The 18,189-nt window shown below is 44.2% G+C and overlaps 1 protein-coding gene across 3 annotated transcripts in view; it reads right to left on the reverse strand.

Annotated features, from left to right (window-relative positions):
* TRIM67 (tripartite motif containing 67) overlaps window positions 1–9,187 on the reverse strand; it is a 42,382-nt gene extending 33,195 nt beyond the window's left edge. For all 3 annotated transcript variants that reach the window (XM_071549510.1, XM_071549509.1, XM_071549508.1), the window contains exons 1-2: window positions 7,960–9,187; window positions 406–501 (exon numbers count right to left, since the gene is read on the reverse strand). In XM_071549510.1, the coding sequence (XP_071405611.1) occupies window positions 406–501; window positions 7,960–8,901 (1,038 nt within the window). In that variant the 5' untranslated portion in view covers window positions 8,902–9,187. The remainder of the gene's footprint in view (window positions 1–405; window positions 502–7,959) is intronic.
* Between the last annotated feature and the right edge of the window lie 9,002 nt (window positions 9,188–18,189).

Genomic DNA, 18,189 nt, shown 5'->3' on the forward strand with positions numbered 1-18,189 from the left:
TTTGTCCAGAAATTAGTACATTTTCAGAAAATGTAAGATGAAAAACTTGTAGCAAATTTTGAATGTGTTAAAATGAGAATCTATCCTAAAAGCCTAATTCAAGCAATTGCACTTAGGAAGGAGCACAGAAGCATGACCAATGGATTCAATCAAATACTAATCAACATAGCTCAGATGTCCAGTATTGAATACCATCTTCTTGCAATAAACAGCAAACGATCTAGAAGCTAAGAGGGGCTTGCAGGCATTACTTGATGAACAATTTTGCCTAGCACATCCATTCAAGAAGGGTTAGACGATTCCAGGAAAGATGAGAATAGCATGGGAGACAAAGTCATCAAATAAATTATTCACTCAGTTCTATTGATTATTGTATTATCAAAACAGATAATATTCTACAGTTACCTGTATCTGCTGCAACAAATTTTTCAGCTGAACCAAAAATTCTTTAGCTTCCTTTGCTTTGTCTGAAACACCATTCAAAGCCTGAGAGAGCTGTGCCTGCAAAAAAAAAAAAAAAAAAAGGAAGGGAAAAGAGAAAAATTTAGCAATAAAATGCAAATATGTTTCTTACTAATCCTTGGATTTGATAATTAATAATGTGCTAAAAGGTTTACTTGTTGCATATATTCTTAATGAACAAAGAGTTTGTGCTAGGAAAGAATCGTTGAGATTTTCATTGTAATAAGACTTAAAAAGGGTGAAATATGCATATGGGGGTAGTCAAGTACTGTGTCTGCACATTCCACTTTATTGCAGTGACTTGGTATGTCAAAATACCTTTTTATAAGACAGCTACCCACACAAGGAGATAATAGTCTTACACAGTAGCATCTGTCATACTGAAAAATCCCCAAGTGCTTTCCAAAATGACACCTTTTTTCATCAAAGTCTGAAAACTTTATAAATGTGGTAGGCCCTACAAAACCCGAGATAAACTAGGACTTTGAAGACAAATCTGCTGTCTCAGACTTCATAGTAAGGTCCTTTGAGGCTCCAGTTTCCCATGCTCCGACTCAACAAATGCATGAATGCTTCTGGAAAAGTTGGAAAAAAACTCCTCCTCTAACTTTTGACTGGTGAGAAATATGGAGTCTTTTCTAAGTCCATACTGAAGACCTAATCTTCCCTTTCCTCCACTGACACCTGAGATTTCTAAGCTGAACCAAAGGCTTGCTTCAAGGATGGGAAGGAAACAGCAGTTCTGCCCCTGGCAGATGCAGAATCAACATGGTCTTACTTGACCAAGAAGCAGTTTCACTGGATGGTATTACAGAAACTATATTCTGCTTGTGCTCCAGCATCACTTCTCCATGCAGAAAAGCCAATTACTTGATTAGAATGGTCACCTCACAAACATGGACATAGCCAAGGCAGAGATGTTTAATGTTTTCTTTGCTTTGGTCTTCAACACTGGTAACAGGTTCTGGGGCCCCAGTTGGCCTGAGTTGGAGGACCATGACTGTGAGAATGATAAACTCCCAGTCAACCCTGTGCAGGATTTTCTGCAACAGCTGGATCCCAGTAAGTCTTTGAGGCCGGATAGGATTCATTCTGGTGTACTCAAAGATCTGGCTGATGTCATTGCAAGACATCTCTCAATTATTTTTGAATGGTCTTGGGAATCTGAAGAGGTTCCAGTTGACTGGAGACTGACAAACATTGTCTCAGTTTTCAAGAAGAGCAAGAAGGATGACCCTGGAAACTACAGACCTGTCAGTCTCACTTCAGTGCCTGGTAAAATTACAGAGATTATTCTGGGTGTTATTGAAAAACACCTGAAGGACAAGGCAGTAATCGGTCACGGCCAGCAGGGCTTCACAACGGGAAAGTTCTGCTTGTCAAACTTGATTTCTTTTTATGACAAAGTAACTCATCTCGTTGATCAAGGACAGCCAGTTGATGGAGTATTTTTGGATTTCAGTAAAGTTTTCAATATTGCCTCTCACAGTATCCTTCTCGACAAAATGCCCAGCAAAGAGCTGGATAAGCACATCATGTGGTGGGTGACCAATTGGCTCATGGGTCAGGCACAAAGGGTAAAAGGGATTTTCCATTCCAGGGCCAGTGCTGTCCAACATCTTCAAAAATTACTTGGATGCAGGACTCAACTATATTAATTAAGTCTGCTGACAACATAAAATTAGGAGAAGGTGTTGAGTCCCTTGAAGGCAGAGAGGCCCTGAAGAGAGACCTAGACAAATTATAAGGCTGGGCAGTCACCAACCATATGAAGTTTAACAGGGGCAAGTGCTGAATTCTGCACCTGGGATGGGGCAACCCAGGTTGTACATAAGACTGGGGAACTGGAGTCTGGAGAGCAGCCTCACGGAAAGAGACCTGGGGATCCTGGCTGATGGCAAGTTGCATATGAGTCAGCAGTGCCCTGGCAGCCAGGAGGACCAACCGTGTCCTGGGGGACATCAGGCAAACCATCGCCAGCTGACGAAGGGAGGGGATTGTGTTCCTCTGCTCTGCACTGTACTGGTGCAATCTCACATCGAGTCCTGAGTAAAATTTTGGGTGCTACAGTATGAGAAGGATGTAAAACTATGAAAGAGCACCTAAAGAACAACTACAAAGATGATGATGGCTCTAGAGAGGAAAGCATACATGCAATGGCTGAGATCACTTGGTCTGTTCAGCCTGGAGTAGAGAAGGCTGAAGAGAGACCTCATTACAGTCTACAACTTCCTCATGAGGGGAAGAGGAGGGACAGGTACTGATCTCTTCTTTGTGGTGACCAGTGACAAGACCTGAGGGAGTGGCCTGAGGCTGTGTCAGGGGAGGTTTAGGCTGCATATTAGGAAAAGGTTCTTCACTCAGAGGGTGGTCAGTCACTGAACAGGCTCCCCATGGAAGTGATCACACCACCAAGCCTGTTTGAGTTCAAGAAGCATTTGGACAATGCTCTCAGGCATGTGTGACTGTTGGGGATAATCCTGTGCTGGGCTAGGAGTTGGACTCAATGATCCTTGTGGGTCCCTCTTGTCCCCCTTGTGTGTCTCCTTTGGGATATTGTATGATTCTATAAAGCAGTGACTGGAAAAGCACCATCATGTGTGTCCTGGAGGTTAGACACGTTCTCTGTGGCTGTACTCTTCAGGCAGATTTGGCAACTTCCACATTGCCAATGCCCAGTTAATTATCCCCAGCAAACAGATACAGTAACCAACAACAGAAAATGGACTGGAAAGCAACTTTGCTAACACCAGGCTTTCCAAAGGTTGGTATCTTGTGTCCTTGGAACCTGAAGATTGAGCTGTGTATGTAAGATGGCACAAAGGTTATGAGCTTCCAAGAGACTGAACTTGATTGATAGTAAGTCACCACTCATTCTCTTCTTCCCTCTTGCTCTTGGGGGGACATAAATTACTCCATACTTGAAAAGGGCACAGCTCACTTCTTCAGATTGCCTAAGTTTTGAGTGTACCTCCCACCTGAATATCAGCTAAGTATCTCCTACTAATTCTCCCCTTGAGCTCATTTATTCACAAAGGATAGGAAAGAGCTGACCCTGGCAGCATCTTGTGGGTACCTCACAGCCCAGCCCCAAGGCAGGCAGCCTTCACTAGGCACAGGCACTACCTAACCACATATACCCTCTGGGAAGTGGATACAAACCCTGACTGGGAGCTGGGACTGAGCTATAGAGAAAGAAGTCATACTAGAGTTTTTTCCTCATATTCATACAAACTTTTTCCTTTTAGTCCAGTTCCAGGTATTACATTAGTGCTAAATTTTAGACTAAAATATGCTTTACAAAATGAATTTGTAACAAATGTAAGGGAAAGACACATTACTGTCCATGTTTCTCAATATTTCAATATTTACTATTTTCCTCCACAAACTCTTGGCAATGGACAAAAATTTAAAATGACAATGTGATATTAACACTGCTTGAGGTCACAGGAGCAAATTCCAGGTCCTTGAAAGAGTCCCTATTTTCTGCTAGATCAGACAATCAGAACTTCAAGTCATCTCTCCATGAGCAGATCGTGCTTCACAGAGTTTGAAGCCCATCATTTTTGTCACACATTCTGCTTTACCCACAAGGCCCCTCTGAGTCTTTGGTTTGTCAGGCTGACATAGAACAAGGTAGAAGTAGCATATGACCAAGTGGTTGGGGTCGAAGCAAGAAAGAAATAGGTGGCAAAAGCATGGTATGCTCTGCTGTTGACTGTCCTGACCAAATTGCTCCAGGGAGGTAAAGGCTACTTTCTTTCAAATCACAACCAATGGTTGGTCCAACAAAAGTAAAATTTCTAGTTTTCCGACATCTGCCCTAGCTCTCAAATCTCAAATCTCAAAGTGCACTTCACAAGGTAAGAAGAGCCAAAAGCTGTATGTGGGCATCACAGCAGCCATAGAAAACCACTGCAAACAAATTGTAACCAGCACATGTCCCAGTGACAATTAGCACAGTCACTTCTGGTTCCTGGCACACTCCATCGCAAAGAGCTGCAACAGAAACTCAGATGCGTCATTGTTCAAAGGGCTCATGAGCAAATTGATCTGTTCATTAAAACCTCTGATTGCAGTAATGCAACTGCAGCATGAGGCCAAGGAGAACAGATTTCCATTTGTGAAACCCACTTAGAGATAATAGCCTTGTTTTTCAAAGCATTTGTAAAAGATACCTTACAAAACAGTGGCATTTAGTCATGCACTTGCCATTAAAATCAAATGGAGCTACATGACTAAGTGCTCGGTGAACCAACCAAGTCTTAAAAAATGTCCTGTACACCCAAAACAGTCTTTCCCACCACAGAAATATTTATTGGAAACCAAACTGAGATGTTACAATCTTCATTTGCTGTGACAATTAATAACTCCTGACAAACAGTGCTCTACCAGGAGTTATCTTTAATACCTGATCTTGCAACCAATAATGTGGGGGCTGGAGATAGATACCAAGTTTCTATCAATTACAGGAACACAGAGATCACAAGGGTAAGTAATTAAACCCAGATGGGCGCACAAGACCAATGCTTCTGTTGATTTCAGAAAATGAACCATATAATGCCCATGTCCTTTTTCAACCAAACAATTCATGCCCACTTAACTTGCCTTTCCTCTATCTCTGTAGCAGAAGATTAACTATTGAATAGATGAGCCTGTCCTGATTCTGAATTCTCATAAAAACTAAATGGTTTTGGGAACACAACTCTTTAGGCCAGGAAATAAAAGCAGCTGTTTGGACTCCAACACTTGCCTGCAACCCCCTGCCTGCCAGCCCTTCACAGACCTATCCAGCTGTGGCTGTGTTCAGCGTTTCAATATATACATATATTTAACCATTTAGAATGAGCAGAGATGAAATTTGTTCCCCATCATTCCTCATATTGATAGGTCTAAAGTCCTACAAAAATGTTATAACAGTGTCACTGTTCTTGCTATAAAGAAACAAAAGGACTTAACTTCAGCAGAAGACTAAGAGTTTTACTTAATAATCTTGAACTGCTGCTCTAGATGCACTTTACATTCAAGTGAATATAATAAAGTCCAGCTAAGTCAGGGAATTTTCATAGATTTATGCCATTGGGGCCCTGCTGTTATTTTACAGAGATTTTAATTTCTCTGTAAGGAGAAGTTACGTACAGCAGCATAATGGGGAACCTGCACCAATAACAGGGGCCAACCAGTCCAGTATAGCTTTTGTGTCAGCAGTACAACTGAGGGTAAATGCAGATTTCATTGCATAGTCTGCAGCACTCTGTGGACAAGGTTACACACTCTTAATTTGTCACTAGATTGCTCCATAAGGCCCAGGCAAAGGAGGAGTCAAATAATTTGAACAAAGGGCTAATACATGGAAGGCTTATTGGGCTAAGAACAAACCTTTCAGCTGCCTCTACCAGCTATGCCTGGAGCATCTGGAGAGAGCACATAAAACTTAAATCACATTTGGCATACCACTCAATGTAAGTAATTTATGGTTTGGCCAAAGTAACTGCAGGTAATAAACTTGTAAAAATTGCTGTATCAGAGAACTATTTCTAAGCAGAAATATCTAATTCCAAAGCAATTTATCTGAATGAATGTGAGCTGGTGGTTTAAGCTGTCTAGCTATATGGTTCCATTATACTTATTTTCTGCCAAGTGCATTGTTCTGGGAAAATAATACTCAAAAGAGCACAATTTTAGAGTCCCCAAAATCATTAATTTTGAGGAGGGAGGTGATTTGCTAGAATTTTGACATTGATTGAGTATGTAAATCAAGAGAAAAATCATATTCTGTGATACCTTAATCACAGAAAAAATGCAGTAAAAGTACAAGCCACAAGGGTATTGTTTATTCTTTTGACAATATTTGACAGTAGGAAAGAGGGAAAATGACTGACTCTGAACTTTGATTACACCAAAGTTTATCACGTTGCTCAAACAGGCATCAAACAGTTTTAACTCAAGATAGAAAACAATACAGCACAACCTGCTCTCTCACACTCTCTAAAACATCATCACATTTGAATAGTGAACTCAGACCCTTCTCATCAAAACAATCCTGCTCAGAAGTAGATTCTGCCATTGGCATATGAATAGCAACTGTGAATTTTTAATCTGCTCCTTCTAAGCCAAGAAAACTTCTCTGCACAAGTAGTCACCATGTTAGGGAGCAGATGGCTGAGACATTGGCAGAGCATTCAAACTGAAAGACCTAGGGAAGAAGTTTGTCTTTCTTCTCAGATGGACAAACAATGCAGGTCACCCCAAGGGGCATCTTTTCTGAATTTTAAAATCAAAAGTCAATTTTTTGCCTTGCCAAATATCTTAGCCTAGCTTGTGCTCAACCACTCCACGACTGAGTGATGACTGAGATTCGTCTTGATTTTGACTTCTCCTGCAATGCCTGAAGGGATCGCTCTGTGCTTCCTTTACTGTTAACTGTAAAGAGAGAGTGAGGAGAAAGGAATCCCCATGGCCAGCAGAGCTGGTCAAGTGCTCTTTGCTCTCCTGTGGGAGAAGACCCTTACCCACAGTACAGAGGGAAGCTTCAAAGAGCTGCTCCCAGCTCTCAGGTATTGAAGTTCCCTCTGTACATTCATATGTATTAACTCATCATTATTCCAGGGTCCACTGTTCTTAGAAAGAGCTAACTTCACACTTTCAACTTCAAAGGTCATGTCTTGCTCTTCATTCAGATGGTGGCAAAGTCTTACTTTTAGCAAGGAGAGCACATCCAAGTAACCTAGCAGGTCCACCAGACCTTGGTAAACCCCCTGCATGGAAAATGAGATGGCTCTGATGTCTCCCCAAAGGGATCCAGGGAGTGGTAAACAGCATCCCTTGTAGTGATTCAGAAAAGGATTTACTTGTCCCCAGTTCCCAAACAATCTACAATTCCTAATTCATCTTTGTGTCATGCAAGTCTCTCCAGCCACTCCTCCTGGCTTCTTTGGGAACCTAGTGAGAGGAGACCTCTTTAAAACCCAGGACAAAACATGATGCACACAATTCTCTAGGACACTCTCTCTCATTGATACGTGGTTGTGGCAGCTTGCACTGCGTTCTGGGTGAAAAGGAGGTGGTGAAAGGAAGGAACAACTATCTCATCCTCTCACAAGGAGCTGTTTCCACTGTGAGAGAATGGGAAGGCTGAGGACAGAATGGCCAAAAACTCTGTGGAAGAAAAACAGGTTAGTGAGATGGATTTGCTAATCCCAGACTTACTTGAGCCTGAGATTTTCTGGCTAAGGTGAGGCCAACATGACAGAAAATCTGTGGGTTTTCGAACCCTCAGCAGAAGCTGCGGGGTCACCTGGAAGTCAGGAAGGTCAAGAAACCTAAGAGCACCAGGCCAAAGGGAGAAAAGTCTGGAAGGGTGATGGACATGAATTACCCCATGTCCCAGAACCCCAACCTGCTGTTGGGGCACCAGGATGAACAATCCTCAGTGCTGAGCATTGCCCCGGCTCTGGGCATCACCTCAGCTCCTCCCGGCCATCCGGGGGGACTCACCTTGTGCTGCTTCCACATGGCTCCCAGGGCCTTCACGTCATGCTTGCTGTGCTTGCCCTCCTCCAGGCACTGATAGCACACGGGGCTGCGGCAGCTCACGCAGTACATGCTGTAGTTCTCCAGGTCGTGCTCGGCGCACGTCGGCAGCTTTCGGCCGCCGCCCGTCCCCTTCCCGCCACCGTCCCCACCGCCGCCGGGGGCGCCCGGGTGTGCGGGCGGCGGGGCTAGGCGGTGCTTGGCGAAGGGCCCGCGGGCCGGGTGGCAGCGGAGCTGGCAGGCGGAGCAGTACAGCACCTCGCACTGCTCGCACAGCACGGCGGCGGGCTCGGGCGGGCTGCGGTCGCACAGCTGACACTTGGCGGCAGCCGCGGCAGCGGCGCGGCCCTGCTGGTAGCGCTGCACGATGGCCTCCAGCAGCCGGTTGCGCTGGAAGCCGCGGAGCCCGCGGTGGTCCAGGGATGCGCTCCGGTGACATTGCGGGCAGGTGAGGGAGGAGCTGGCGGGGCCGGCGCCCCGCGGAGCCGCCGCGGCCCCCGGCGGTGCGGGCACCAGCGGCAGCACCCGCACGCCGTTCGGGGACTTCAGGCTGGGGGTGTAGGAGCCGTAGCCGCTGTCGGTCTCGCTGTGCAAGCTCAGCTTGTCCGCGTGGTCCCCGCCGCCGCCCGCCGCGCACTCCGAGTCCGGGCAGGCGGCGGAGCCCACGGCCGCCCCCGGGCCCGCTCCCAGCCCCGCTCCCGGCCCCGCTCCCGCTGCCGGCGCGGCGGCGGCAGTGGGCGGCGCGGGGCCCCGCGGGTGGAGCAGCGGCGGCAGGTGCTGCTCGCTCTCCGGGGTCTGCACGGCGATGGTGCGGGCGCAGGGCAGGCAGACATTGTGCGAGCAGGGCAGGATGATGGGCTCCCGGAACAGCGAGCCGCACACCGGGCACTTCAGCTCCTCTTCCATGGCCGCGGCGTGGCTTTGTGCGCGGGCTCCTCAGGCGGGCGGCGCCGGGTCGCCGCCGGCTCCCCCCATCCCCTTCGCCGCCTACCTCCGCTCCGGGCGCCGGGGCGAGGTCGGGGCAGCTCCGGCCGCTCCTGCCGCCCCGCGCGGTTCAGCACCCGCCGGGCACAGACAGCTCCGTACGGCCCGGACGGGAACGGGTGAGCCGCCCCGCGGCCGCAGGATGCTCGGGGCCAGGGAGAGCCTCCCCGCCGGTCGCGGCTCGGGCAGGGAGCGCGGTGGGACTGTTTTAGCGGTGGTGGCATAGAGTAATAATATATGGGGAAGGGAGGCGGGGGGCGGAGAGAGGGCAGGAGTAGGAAGGGGCGGGAAGAGCCCTTTCCAGCAAATAAAGTGGTCGCTCTCTCTACGGCTAGGGACGGTGAAAACATCTTTTAAAGGACCTCTACACACCGATGTCTTCATGTCTTTAAATAAAGCCATTGTTTGGGTAGCGGATGGAACGCAGGCGGGGTTCCCTTATCCCTAGTAGCCCTTTCTCCCCTCCCCTTAAAAAGGGAAGACGCTCGCCAACAAACTAAGCGCGTGTCTCTCCATACAGCTCTCACCATGCTGGAGCGCAACCGAGATTCGCAAAATGTCAGGCACTGACAGGAAGGGATGAGAAAGGGGTTAAAAGGGAAGCGCGAAGCCCAGCTACGAAAGCCGTGGCTGGCAGGGGCGGCAGAGCGCAGCGAGCGGGGAACGTGCCGCATCACCCCAGGTCCCAGCTCTGTGACCCCAACAGGAATCTGCTCTGAAGATAAATCAGGGATGACAGCTCAGAGTTTATGAACTGAAAATAACCATCCTTAGAAGAAAGAAACCAGCAGTGGGAAATCCCCCATCTGTTTTGTTTACATACGCTTAGGGTGCATGTAGCAGTGATTTGTTTTCATAGTGAAGAGATTATATGTAACAGTGCTTTCACTGCTTTTTTATTATTATTGTTGTTGTTTTTGTTATTCATTTATCTTGTTTAAAAGCCACAACTGTATTAACTTCAGTTCCATAAGCAGATCCTAATTATTCATTTGCTTTAAAACGCGAACCGGTCGTTTCAGAGCGGCTATTTTAAAAATGCAGAACTAACTGGGGTTAAATGAAAAGGAAAAAAAAAGAGAAAACATATTAAAACCACTGAATCTCATCATAATGTTTCTTAGTAAATGATAAGGGGGTTTGTGCCATGTTAGGAAAGGATTTTCTAGTTTGAGGTTTTGCTTTTGCCAGATTATTAAAACTGGTGAAACATAGAAAAGGAGGAATGGGGTCAGGGAGTGGGAATATATTAAAGCTTCCATTTTTTTTCAGTCTTTCCTCTCTGCAGTTCCTTTTTGGATCTTGCCTTGCTGCTGTCATGACAAGCTGAGGGGGAAAAGAATCCTTAGGGATTTAAAGCTTTGTAGTTCCCCATTTCAAGGCGAAAAGCAGCAGGTTTGGCCTTTGGAACATAAAAGAAGCAGTCCTGACCCACATAAACCTGCCTGTCTTCTGGATTCTTTTTCTTTTATGTGACCTCTGTGCAGAGTTTGAGAGTTTATAGACTAGCTGTGTGTTTGGGCTACCTCCAGTTAGAAACCTCAGCAGCGCAAGAAATGTTCTGAAACACCATTGATTTCACAGCTACCTTATGCTACTACATAGTAAAAAAATCCATGGGTGAAATGCTGTTATCTTCATAGTGGCTGTTCTCTGCTCTACCATCTGTCAGCAGCAGGAGTGGATGTATTCTGAAGATTCCTTGCAGACCTATAGGGGAATCCAAGTCACAAATTTCAAGTTTATGTTGAAAACCAAAATTCCAAATGTAATTAGGAAGGCATAGTAGCTTTGTCATGGACTTTTGCCTTATTTTTTTACCTCTCCTATGTGTTATGGAGACAGTGATCATAATGTGCATAATGGTAGCATCAGGTCTGAGATATCTGACAAAAGTGGACATATCCAACTGGTAAGTGGTGAAAATGGAAAGGTATGAACACCACACCCAACCAACAGCTGTTGAACACCACACTCCTTTACAGCTGTTTTTAGCTGGTGCTTGCAACTTCCAGAGTTCTAATACACATAATTTTTAAGAGTTCCATTTTGAATGCAGCTCTAGAGTTTATGTAAAATCCTAGAATTGTTGGCACTTGACATGGGAAATGGCAAGAAAGAAACCCTATCAGAAGTATAACCCCTCTCTTTCAAACTCAACTTTTCTTCTCCTCTTCACAAACGTGATTTTGCCAGAGACCATATAGCTATAATAAATGACATTTGAAATGGGAATTTAAAAGAAGTGATCTGGTCTTCTCTGTCCTGTCGCATGACTTTTACTTCATTCAGGGTCTTTTTTCACCTACTGAGTATGAAATGTTTATGCTCAGCAGAGCTGTGACTTTGGAAGCAGGGAGAGAAGCATGGTATGGTACACCTGTTTACCTCTCCTGCTGATCCCAGAACAGCTCTTGTTTCCAAGGAGCTGTAGAGTTTCAATGCAGAAACCTTCATCCCCCACGGCCCCAGGGACTGCTGCTGGAACTAGCATCTGCTGTAACCGTACTCAATACTCTGATGGGTTTAGGTTGCAGAGCACAGATTTTTCTCCTTATGACAAATATTTATCTACATAACTGTAAGTGCACTGCTGATGATGGAAGTGAATAGTCAAAATATCACTGTCATCCTTACTACTCCAATGGCCAGAATGGAAACTGGTGTAAAACTGTCACTGAGCTTGAGCAGACTGACTTCGGACACTCTTGCCAGGGAACAGATCCGACCAAGTTGATTCCACTAATTTTAATGGAACTATTCCTAAAGCACTGTTTAGTCTGAACCTGATGGAACTGGGACTTTCCTGCATTTTGTAATCAAGGCATTTTTATAATGGCCATGATTCTTATAATTTTTCATCTTTTTATGTCCAAATGAGACTTTAATCTGTTAGAGCTGTAGCACTGTGTGGATAACCTAGAAACCCTATACTGGCAGTCCTCGCTTTGATCTTTATTTTAATGCTTCAGTATCATCCCCTTAAACTATTTACCCTTTGTAGGAACTTATCAGCATCTTTTTATATCCCTCTCAATGGGCAACGAAAGCTAATGAGGTTTATTTGTAAATTCTCACATAAAAAAAAAGGCAAGTTGTGGTACAATCCCTCAGTAAGGAGAGAGTTGATTTATCTTTTTCCTTCTCTTGCTTTATTGCTTATGCCTTCTCGTTCTGCTTGTTGCTGCTTTTTTTTGTTGTTTTCCCATTCCTTTTCTTGTATTTTTTGTATTTTATATTGCTCTCACACATTAACCCCTTTCCAGTTAGTTTTCCTTCTTTCTTTTCTCATTTTTTTCCTTCAGTAGCTGTCCACCAAGGTCACTTTACTTTGTTCAGTTTTATTCTTTTACCACCACTGTTTCTCCATGGGGAATTTTTTGATTCCCATATTCCAGCATCCCTTCTGCTAATGGGCATCACTCCAAGTACAACATCCTGTCATTTGAAGCGTAACAGAGAAGAAAAAAAGGTTCTTATCTCCAGGTTCTTATTCCATTGCAAAAAGGAGAACAGAGAGATAGTTCACAAAAGCAGAGAAGATAAAATGCACCTGGGCTAATTCCAGCAGCCTGTGTGGCAGTGTGAGCCGAAGAGTCTCGCTGTAAATGCAGGGTGCTCAATTATCAGCAGAGGGATGCCCTCAGCAACCATTGAGGACAACACAGGTGCATCTGCTGCTCATCTCTGAGTTTTAGGCTGGAGTACTAACCAGTGGCAGTGCACACACCCTACACACCTTGCCATTGCTCTTATACATAATAAAGAACATGACACACTGTAATCTCTCCTGTCTGCTTATTCTTCATCCTGTTCTTTACCCAGACTCTTCTTCCCAACATTACCAGCTCCAGGTGATGCTGGCATTGCGCATTCTGTTTGGGGATGATGAGGCAAAGAGGCATGGGAGGGCAGGCTTTCACTGTGGTTTAGAGGAAAAGCTGATGTAGATGATTCTTGGGTCAGGGCAGCTTAGGAAATGGTAGTGCTACCCCTTTCCCTTCTCTCCTTGGTTTTGTAGATTTGCGGTAGGTATATTATGAAGGTGTAACAGTTTTGAATTTGATTTGGTTTTGGGGTTTGGGTTTTTTTGTGGGTTTTTTGTTTGTTTGTTTGGGTTTTTTTGTTTGGTTTGTTTGCTGTGGGGTTTTTTTTGAGCATACTTCAAGTAGCTATTATATCATTTAGGGTTTTCAAATGTTTGCACGTTGATCTCTTCATGAAAGGAAGGACAGGAAAGCTTGGCAGCAGCCCAGAAGAGTGCCACAGAAGCATGGCTGCTGATAAAAAGCTTATCTGTTCACTAGCAGGACTGTATCTGTAATAGAAATGCAGCTACATAGTGAATTTTCTCTGTCAGAGAAGTAAATCTGTCATATAAAAATATAATTCACAGCAGATGACAATTCCATACAATGGAATTTTATTCAGAATGTCTGCTGAGTATATGCTTGTTATGATGGTTAAATGGCAAAAAAATGGTGCTTGATCCTAAACATTGCTTAACAAATACTCACACTTCTAAATCTATTCCGGCCATCTAAGAATGAAATTCGATACAGAGGAAAATACTGCTTTAAACATATATGCCAACAAAAATAGTAGGTTGGCACACACAATTTTCAGTAAGAGGCCAGTTTCAATACTTCTTAACAAATTTGTATTGAAAAGGAAGCACAAAAGGCACTAACCTACAATCAGGACTCTTGAAAAATAAGATCTCATGTTTCTGTGGTGTTGTAAAAATATCTTGGCCTGCAAGCTTTTGGAATTACTCCAGAGACATCTTGGCTTTCCTGCTGTGCCTGGAGTCCTCTTTCTTGCTGTTTCTGTGCAGTGGAGTGAGATACTTTTCCTTCAATGCTACAGTTCAGGTTGCAAACAGCATCCTCAGGGGTGCTTGCTCTTTTGAGAGGCGAGAGGACAAGAGCATTGGACCCTGAGCAGCTGCATGTGAGGGACAGCAGGAAATTGGGCCCTGCTCTGGAAAGACTTCAGAGTACCACATAGTTAAAATCTTCGCAATGTGATTATTATAGAGAACTTGTGTCACATTTGTTGCCTTTTTTTAAAAGTAACTGTGTAAAATTCTCACAGTGATGCTTTGGTTTCAATGGCATTATGACAGAGGTTGGGTTATGGCTCCTCAGTTGTTCCCTGAGCCCACCTGAGGAGTGAGGATCATAGGGAGATGTTCTGACCATGGGCTTAGTGTCTGTCTCAACCCTCTGCACCTGTCCTGACATAGTTCCCTGCTCCCTCAGCTGTCCCTGTGGTCATCCCATTAATGCCTGTAAAGAAAAGTTTATCTGGCTTTTTAAGAAACTAGTTAGGGATTATATAAAATCCAAATCAGTTCAAGTATTCACTTTTGATAGAAAGGCTGAAAGGAGGTAGGGAAAAGTAATGGCATCTGAAGCAACGTGGAGTGGAGGGGAATAAAGGAGAGGGACAAACACCCCAACAAAAACAAACAAGGAATAAGTAATCTTGACATTGAAGCGCCAGTGTTTCCTGAGAGCAGATGAAGGGCTGAAAGAAAACATTTTTGGAAAAGAATTTAGGCTGGGTTAAGCACTTTGTATACAACTGTGGAGGTAATTTGCCACCATGTGGCAATCTCTTCTCATGTACAATGAAAAGGGGTAGTGAAATTTTGTCCCTGAAAGGGTGGGCAGTATCCTGTGAACAGGGATAGGGAGCTGATCCATGTGTGCCTCACTGAAAAAGGCCTCTTAAGAAAAGGGAGACCCATGTAGCTTTTCTACATCTTTACAATACATAAGAAAAGACAAAAAGTGCTATTGTTGTTTAGCTAGAGATTACTAGTGAGGAAATTTCCCTGAGTCATGAAGGATCTATAAATACTGTAAGAGTTGAGCTTTGCTTTTCTATTCTCTCTCATATGGTCTCCAGATATGATGCCCTGAGCATGTATTTGAAAGATCAGGGACCCTGTGAAACCTGCCTTGACTGTGGATACTGGGACAAAATTTACATTGAGTTCTAGTGTGTTTGAGCAAAGCCTCCTCTACATATTGGAATGTCACACAGGAGCACCAAAAATGAAAGGGATTGGAAGTTGTATGGAGAAATGAGGGCTAGGAGCCAAGAGAAATGTAGGAGATTCTAACTGTGAGTGGGGCCAGATTGACAGGTTGCAGAAACAGAGGCTGCCTTGAGCTTCCTTTTCTCTTTTCAGCTTGGTTTCTGATAAGTAAACAAGAACTCCCACATTGCTATGCTATGTATCAAGACAGGAGAAGCCTTTTATGAGCATGAGGACTTGTGTCCTGCCAACTGATGAGACGAGCACTGTAATCCGGCATAAATCTGTGTCAGGACTGCAAAGGAAGGTTCTCTCTGACACCACTCCCAGCTGCCCATTCTCATCACCTCTTCTGCACTTACAATAGCTTTCAAACAGCTACAAGCATTAATCCAGCCCAGGACAATTAGCTTTCAGCATCAGCAGCTTGATTCAGAGATGTCCATGTCTACACAAGGACAGGAGTTGGAAGGAATGGCCCTTGTAGCACCACTGAGAATTTGTACAAGATTTGAAAAGCAACGTCTGTGGACTGCGACATCAGCATCAGTCAAGTAGGGAGGCAAGTCCGCAAGATGCCAAGTTTTATATACCTATTTTCATGAACACATTTTATCTACCTGAGATTTATGCATCCTTCTCTTCAGCAGCTCATTGAACTGCCCAGTAGGAGGGAGAAAATAGACGTCAGCCACATCAATCACACTTGCACCAGCAACGGATTCTGTTGCTTCATTTAGCATTACATTTTTTGATTTGAAAAACAACTTAGTTCTGCTTTTGTCCTTTCTTTCCCTTTGCCAAATTTTCCTTTCAGCAATGACAGCATCTTTTAATATTCTCACATAAGTACAAGAGATTCTGCTTCCCTCTTCCTTGTTGCTTTCCTTTGCTATTCTTCACTCTTCTTGATGCAGAGAAACTCCTTTGATCCTTCACCTTCCCCTCCTGACACCCATTGCAGCCTTTTGGCCCTTCTTCCACCAGCTGTCTCACAGATGAAGGCCTCCTCCTTCCAATACTCTGCTTGTTCCCCACCTCACACTGAGTCCAGCCCCCCGTGTACCTTTGACTCCCCCAAGGACAAGAGAGATGCAACCTGGAGAACATGAATCATACACAAAGAGGTGGGATTTATACCATCAGTCCTCTGTACTGGCTATGGCAACAAACCTTCATTCAAGAGAAGTAAGATTTGCCTGTCTGTCCTAAGGCACGAAGGATTGTCCTTTTCCTGCCCTCACTGCAGAAGGACCAGCCTGTTGATGGGGTATGTCTTGGGTTGAGGCTGACCATGATGTTTTCTTTTTACATCACTGTAATACAAAAGGCAGAGGATCCTCCCTGGGAAGAATCCCTTACATAAGAGATGTGTGCATTGCCAAATGCCAGCCCAAAACAGAAGCACAGCAGAGAGATTTGCATAAAGAATGCAGCATCACTTGACTCTTGTGTATCTCCAGCAATCTGGGTCATCGAGGAATGTAAGAAGCTGTCACCATTTAGCCTACTGAGAAATACTAATGTAGAAGAAATGCAAGGCCCTCTCTGATCCAGAATCAGAAGCTACAAAGAGAACTATGAATCCCACAGACACAACAGACAGTCTGGTCCATCAGATTCTAATTTTTATTTACACCAAATTTTGCACCATTGTACCATTGATTTCAATTGCTTGAGCTGGTTTTTCACCTGTACATAACATGAAGCATGCACAGAATTAAATATATACACTGACTAGTTCCTCTTTATGCTTCTGCTATCATCCTATAGGAATGGCTCAGGCCTTCTGTTCATTCCTCGAGCTTCATTATTTCCCAGTACACATCACATGGCAAACCAGAATTCCACATATCTCACTTCTCAAAAAACCCCCAAACGCAACCGTTACCAATCTAATTTCAGTTTTCTTCTTATACTTGCTGTGATACCCACAAAGATAAACAAAATGACAACATCTGTGAAACACCCAATTTACCGCATGCGCATTTAAAACCAAATCTGTCAGAGAGATTAGTCAGAATCTCCCTCCTCAACTTTTCCCTCCCAAGTCTCTTGCTAGGCTCTTGCCTCCTCTGAGTGGATTTCACTTTTCATTTTATATTTCCATCAATAGCAGAGGAGTAAAACAGCTGAAGGGGACAGATAAGGGACTTAGTCCAGTACAGCCACCATCCAACTCCAAATTGAATTGACTGGCTGAGTGCCCCCAAATGCTCCATGGATATGCAATTTAATAGAAAGAAAAAGCTCCATACACAAAGAAAATATGCAGAAAATAATAAGAACACTTTATGAAACATAACAGTTTCATCCATGTTTATCCTTATAAATGTATATCCTTAATTCAAGAGAATTGTAACATACATTGCTCTTATGTTACCTGAGGAAAAAAGAACCCCAGATGATTATTTAATTTGTCCTTTTACTAAATGATTTAATTTTTAAGAAGCCATACCCAAGGAAGAACATTTAAAAAGGCCATATCACATCAGCGTAACAATGAATCTGGTTACCTTATCTCTGACAGCAGCCAGTAATGGATACAGAGGGAAGACTACAAAACAGGAGTGCAACAAAACAGATGAGGAAAAAGATGCTAAGGAGGATTTGAGGAAGATGAAAAGTAGGTTAAGGGGGGCAGAGGAACTAAAATAATTTCCTTAATTTTGTAGACAGTTGTGTATGTGTGTGAGGCTTTACTCTCATGGATGAGCGCATGTGGATTTCTAGAGAGGCAGCTCCAAGCAGGATCAATGCTCACAGAGGCAGTGGCTCTGGGCTCCACATAAGTGTTTTCTTACCTGATGGCAGTGATTGAGATCAGGTTTCCTGCCTGCACAGGCAGAGCAGCAGGGATTTGGTGGAACATTCATTTTTAATTTGTTTTTCCTTTTAACTTGAGATACTGCCTCTAAGATTCAACCAGTTTTAACTGCAAGCCAAAATTGTGTATCTTCAAAGTATATATTGGTATCTTCTGTAATTGTTCAGTTAATGGGAAGATTAAGATTATAATACTCCTACCAAACTCCTTTGTCCCAGACCAGGCAGACCTGTGCCCTAGTAGCATGCTGTGCTGTCCTCATCTCTCCCTCTCACTTCTTTAAATTATTCCATTTGGCTTCACAACTTGCCATCCCTTGATCTCCTAATAGGAT

Source organism: Pithys albifrons, chromosome 2 (assembly GCF_047495875.1).
Source record: "Pithys albifrons albifrons isolate INPA30051 chromosome 2, PitAlb_v1, whole genome shotgun sequence".
NCBI classification, from domain to species: Eukaryota; Metazoa; Chordata; class Aves; order Passeriformes; family Thamnophilidae; genus Pithys; species Pithys albifrons.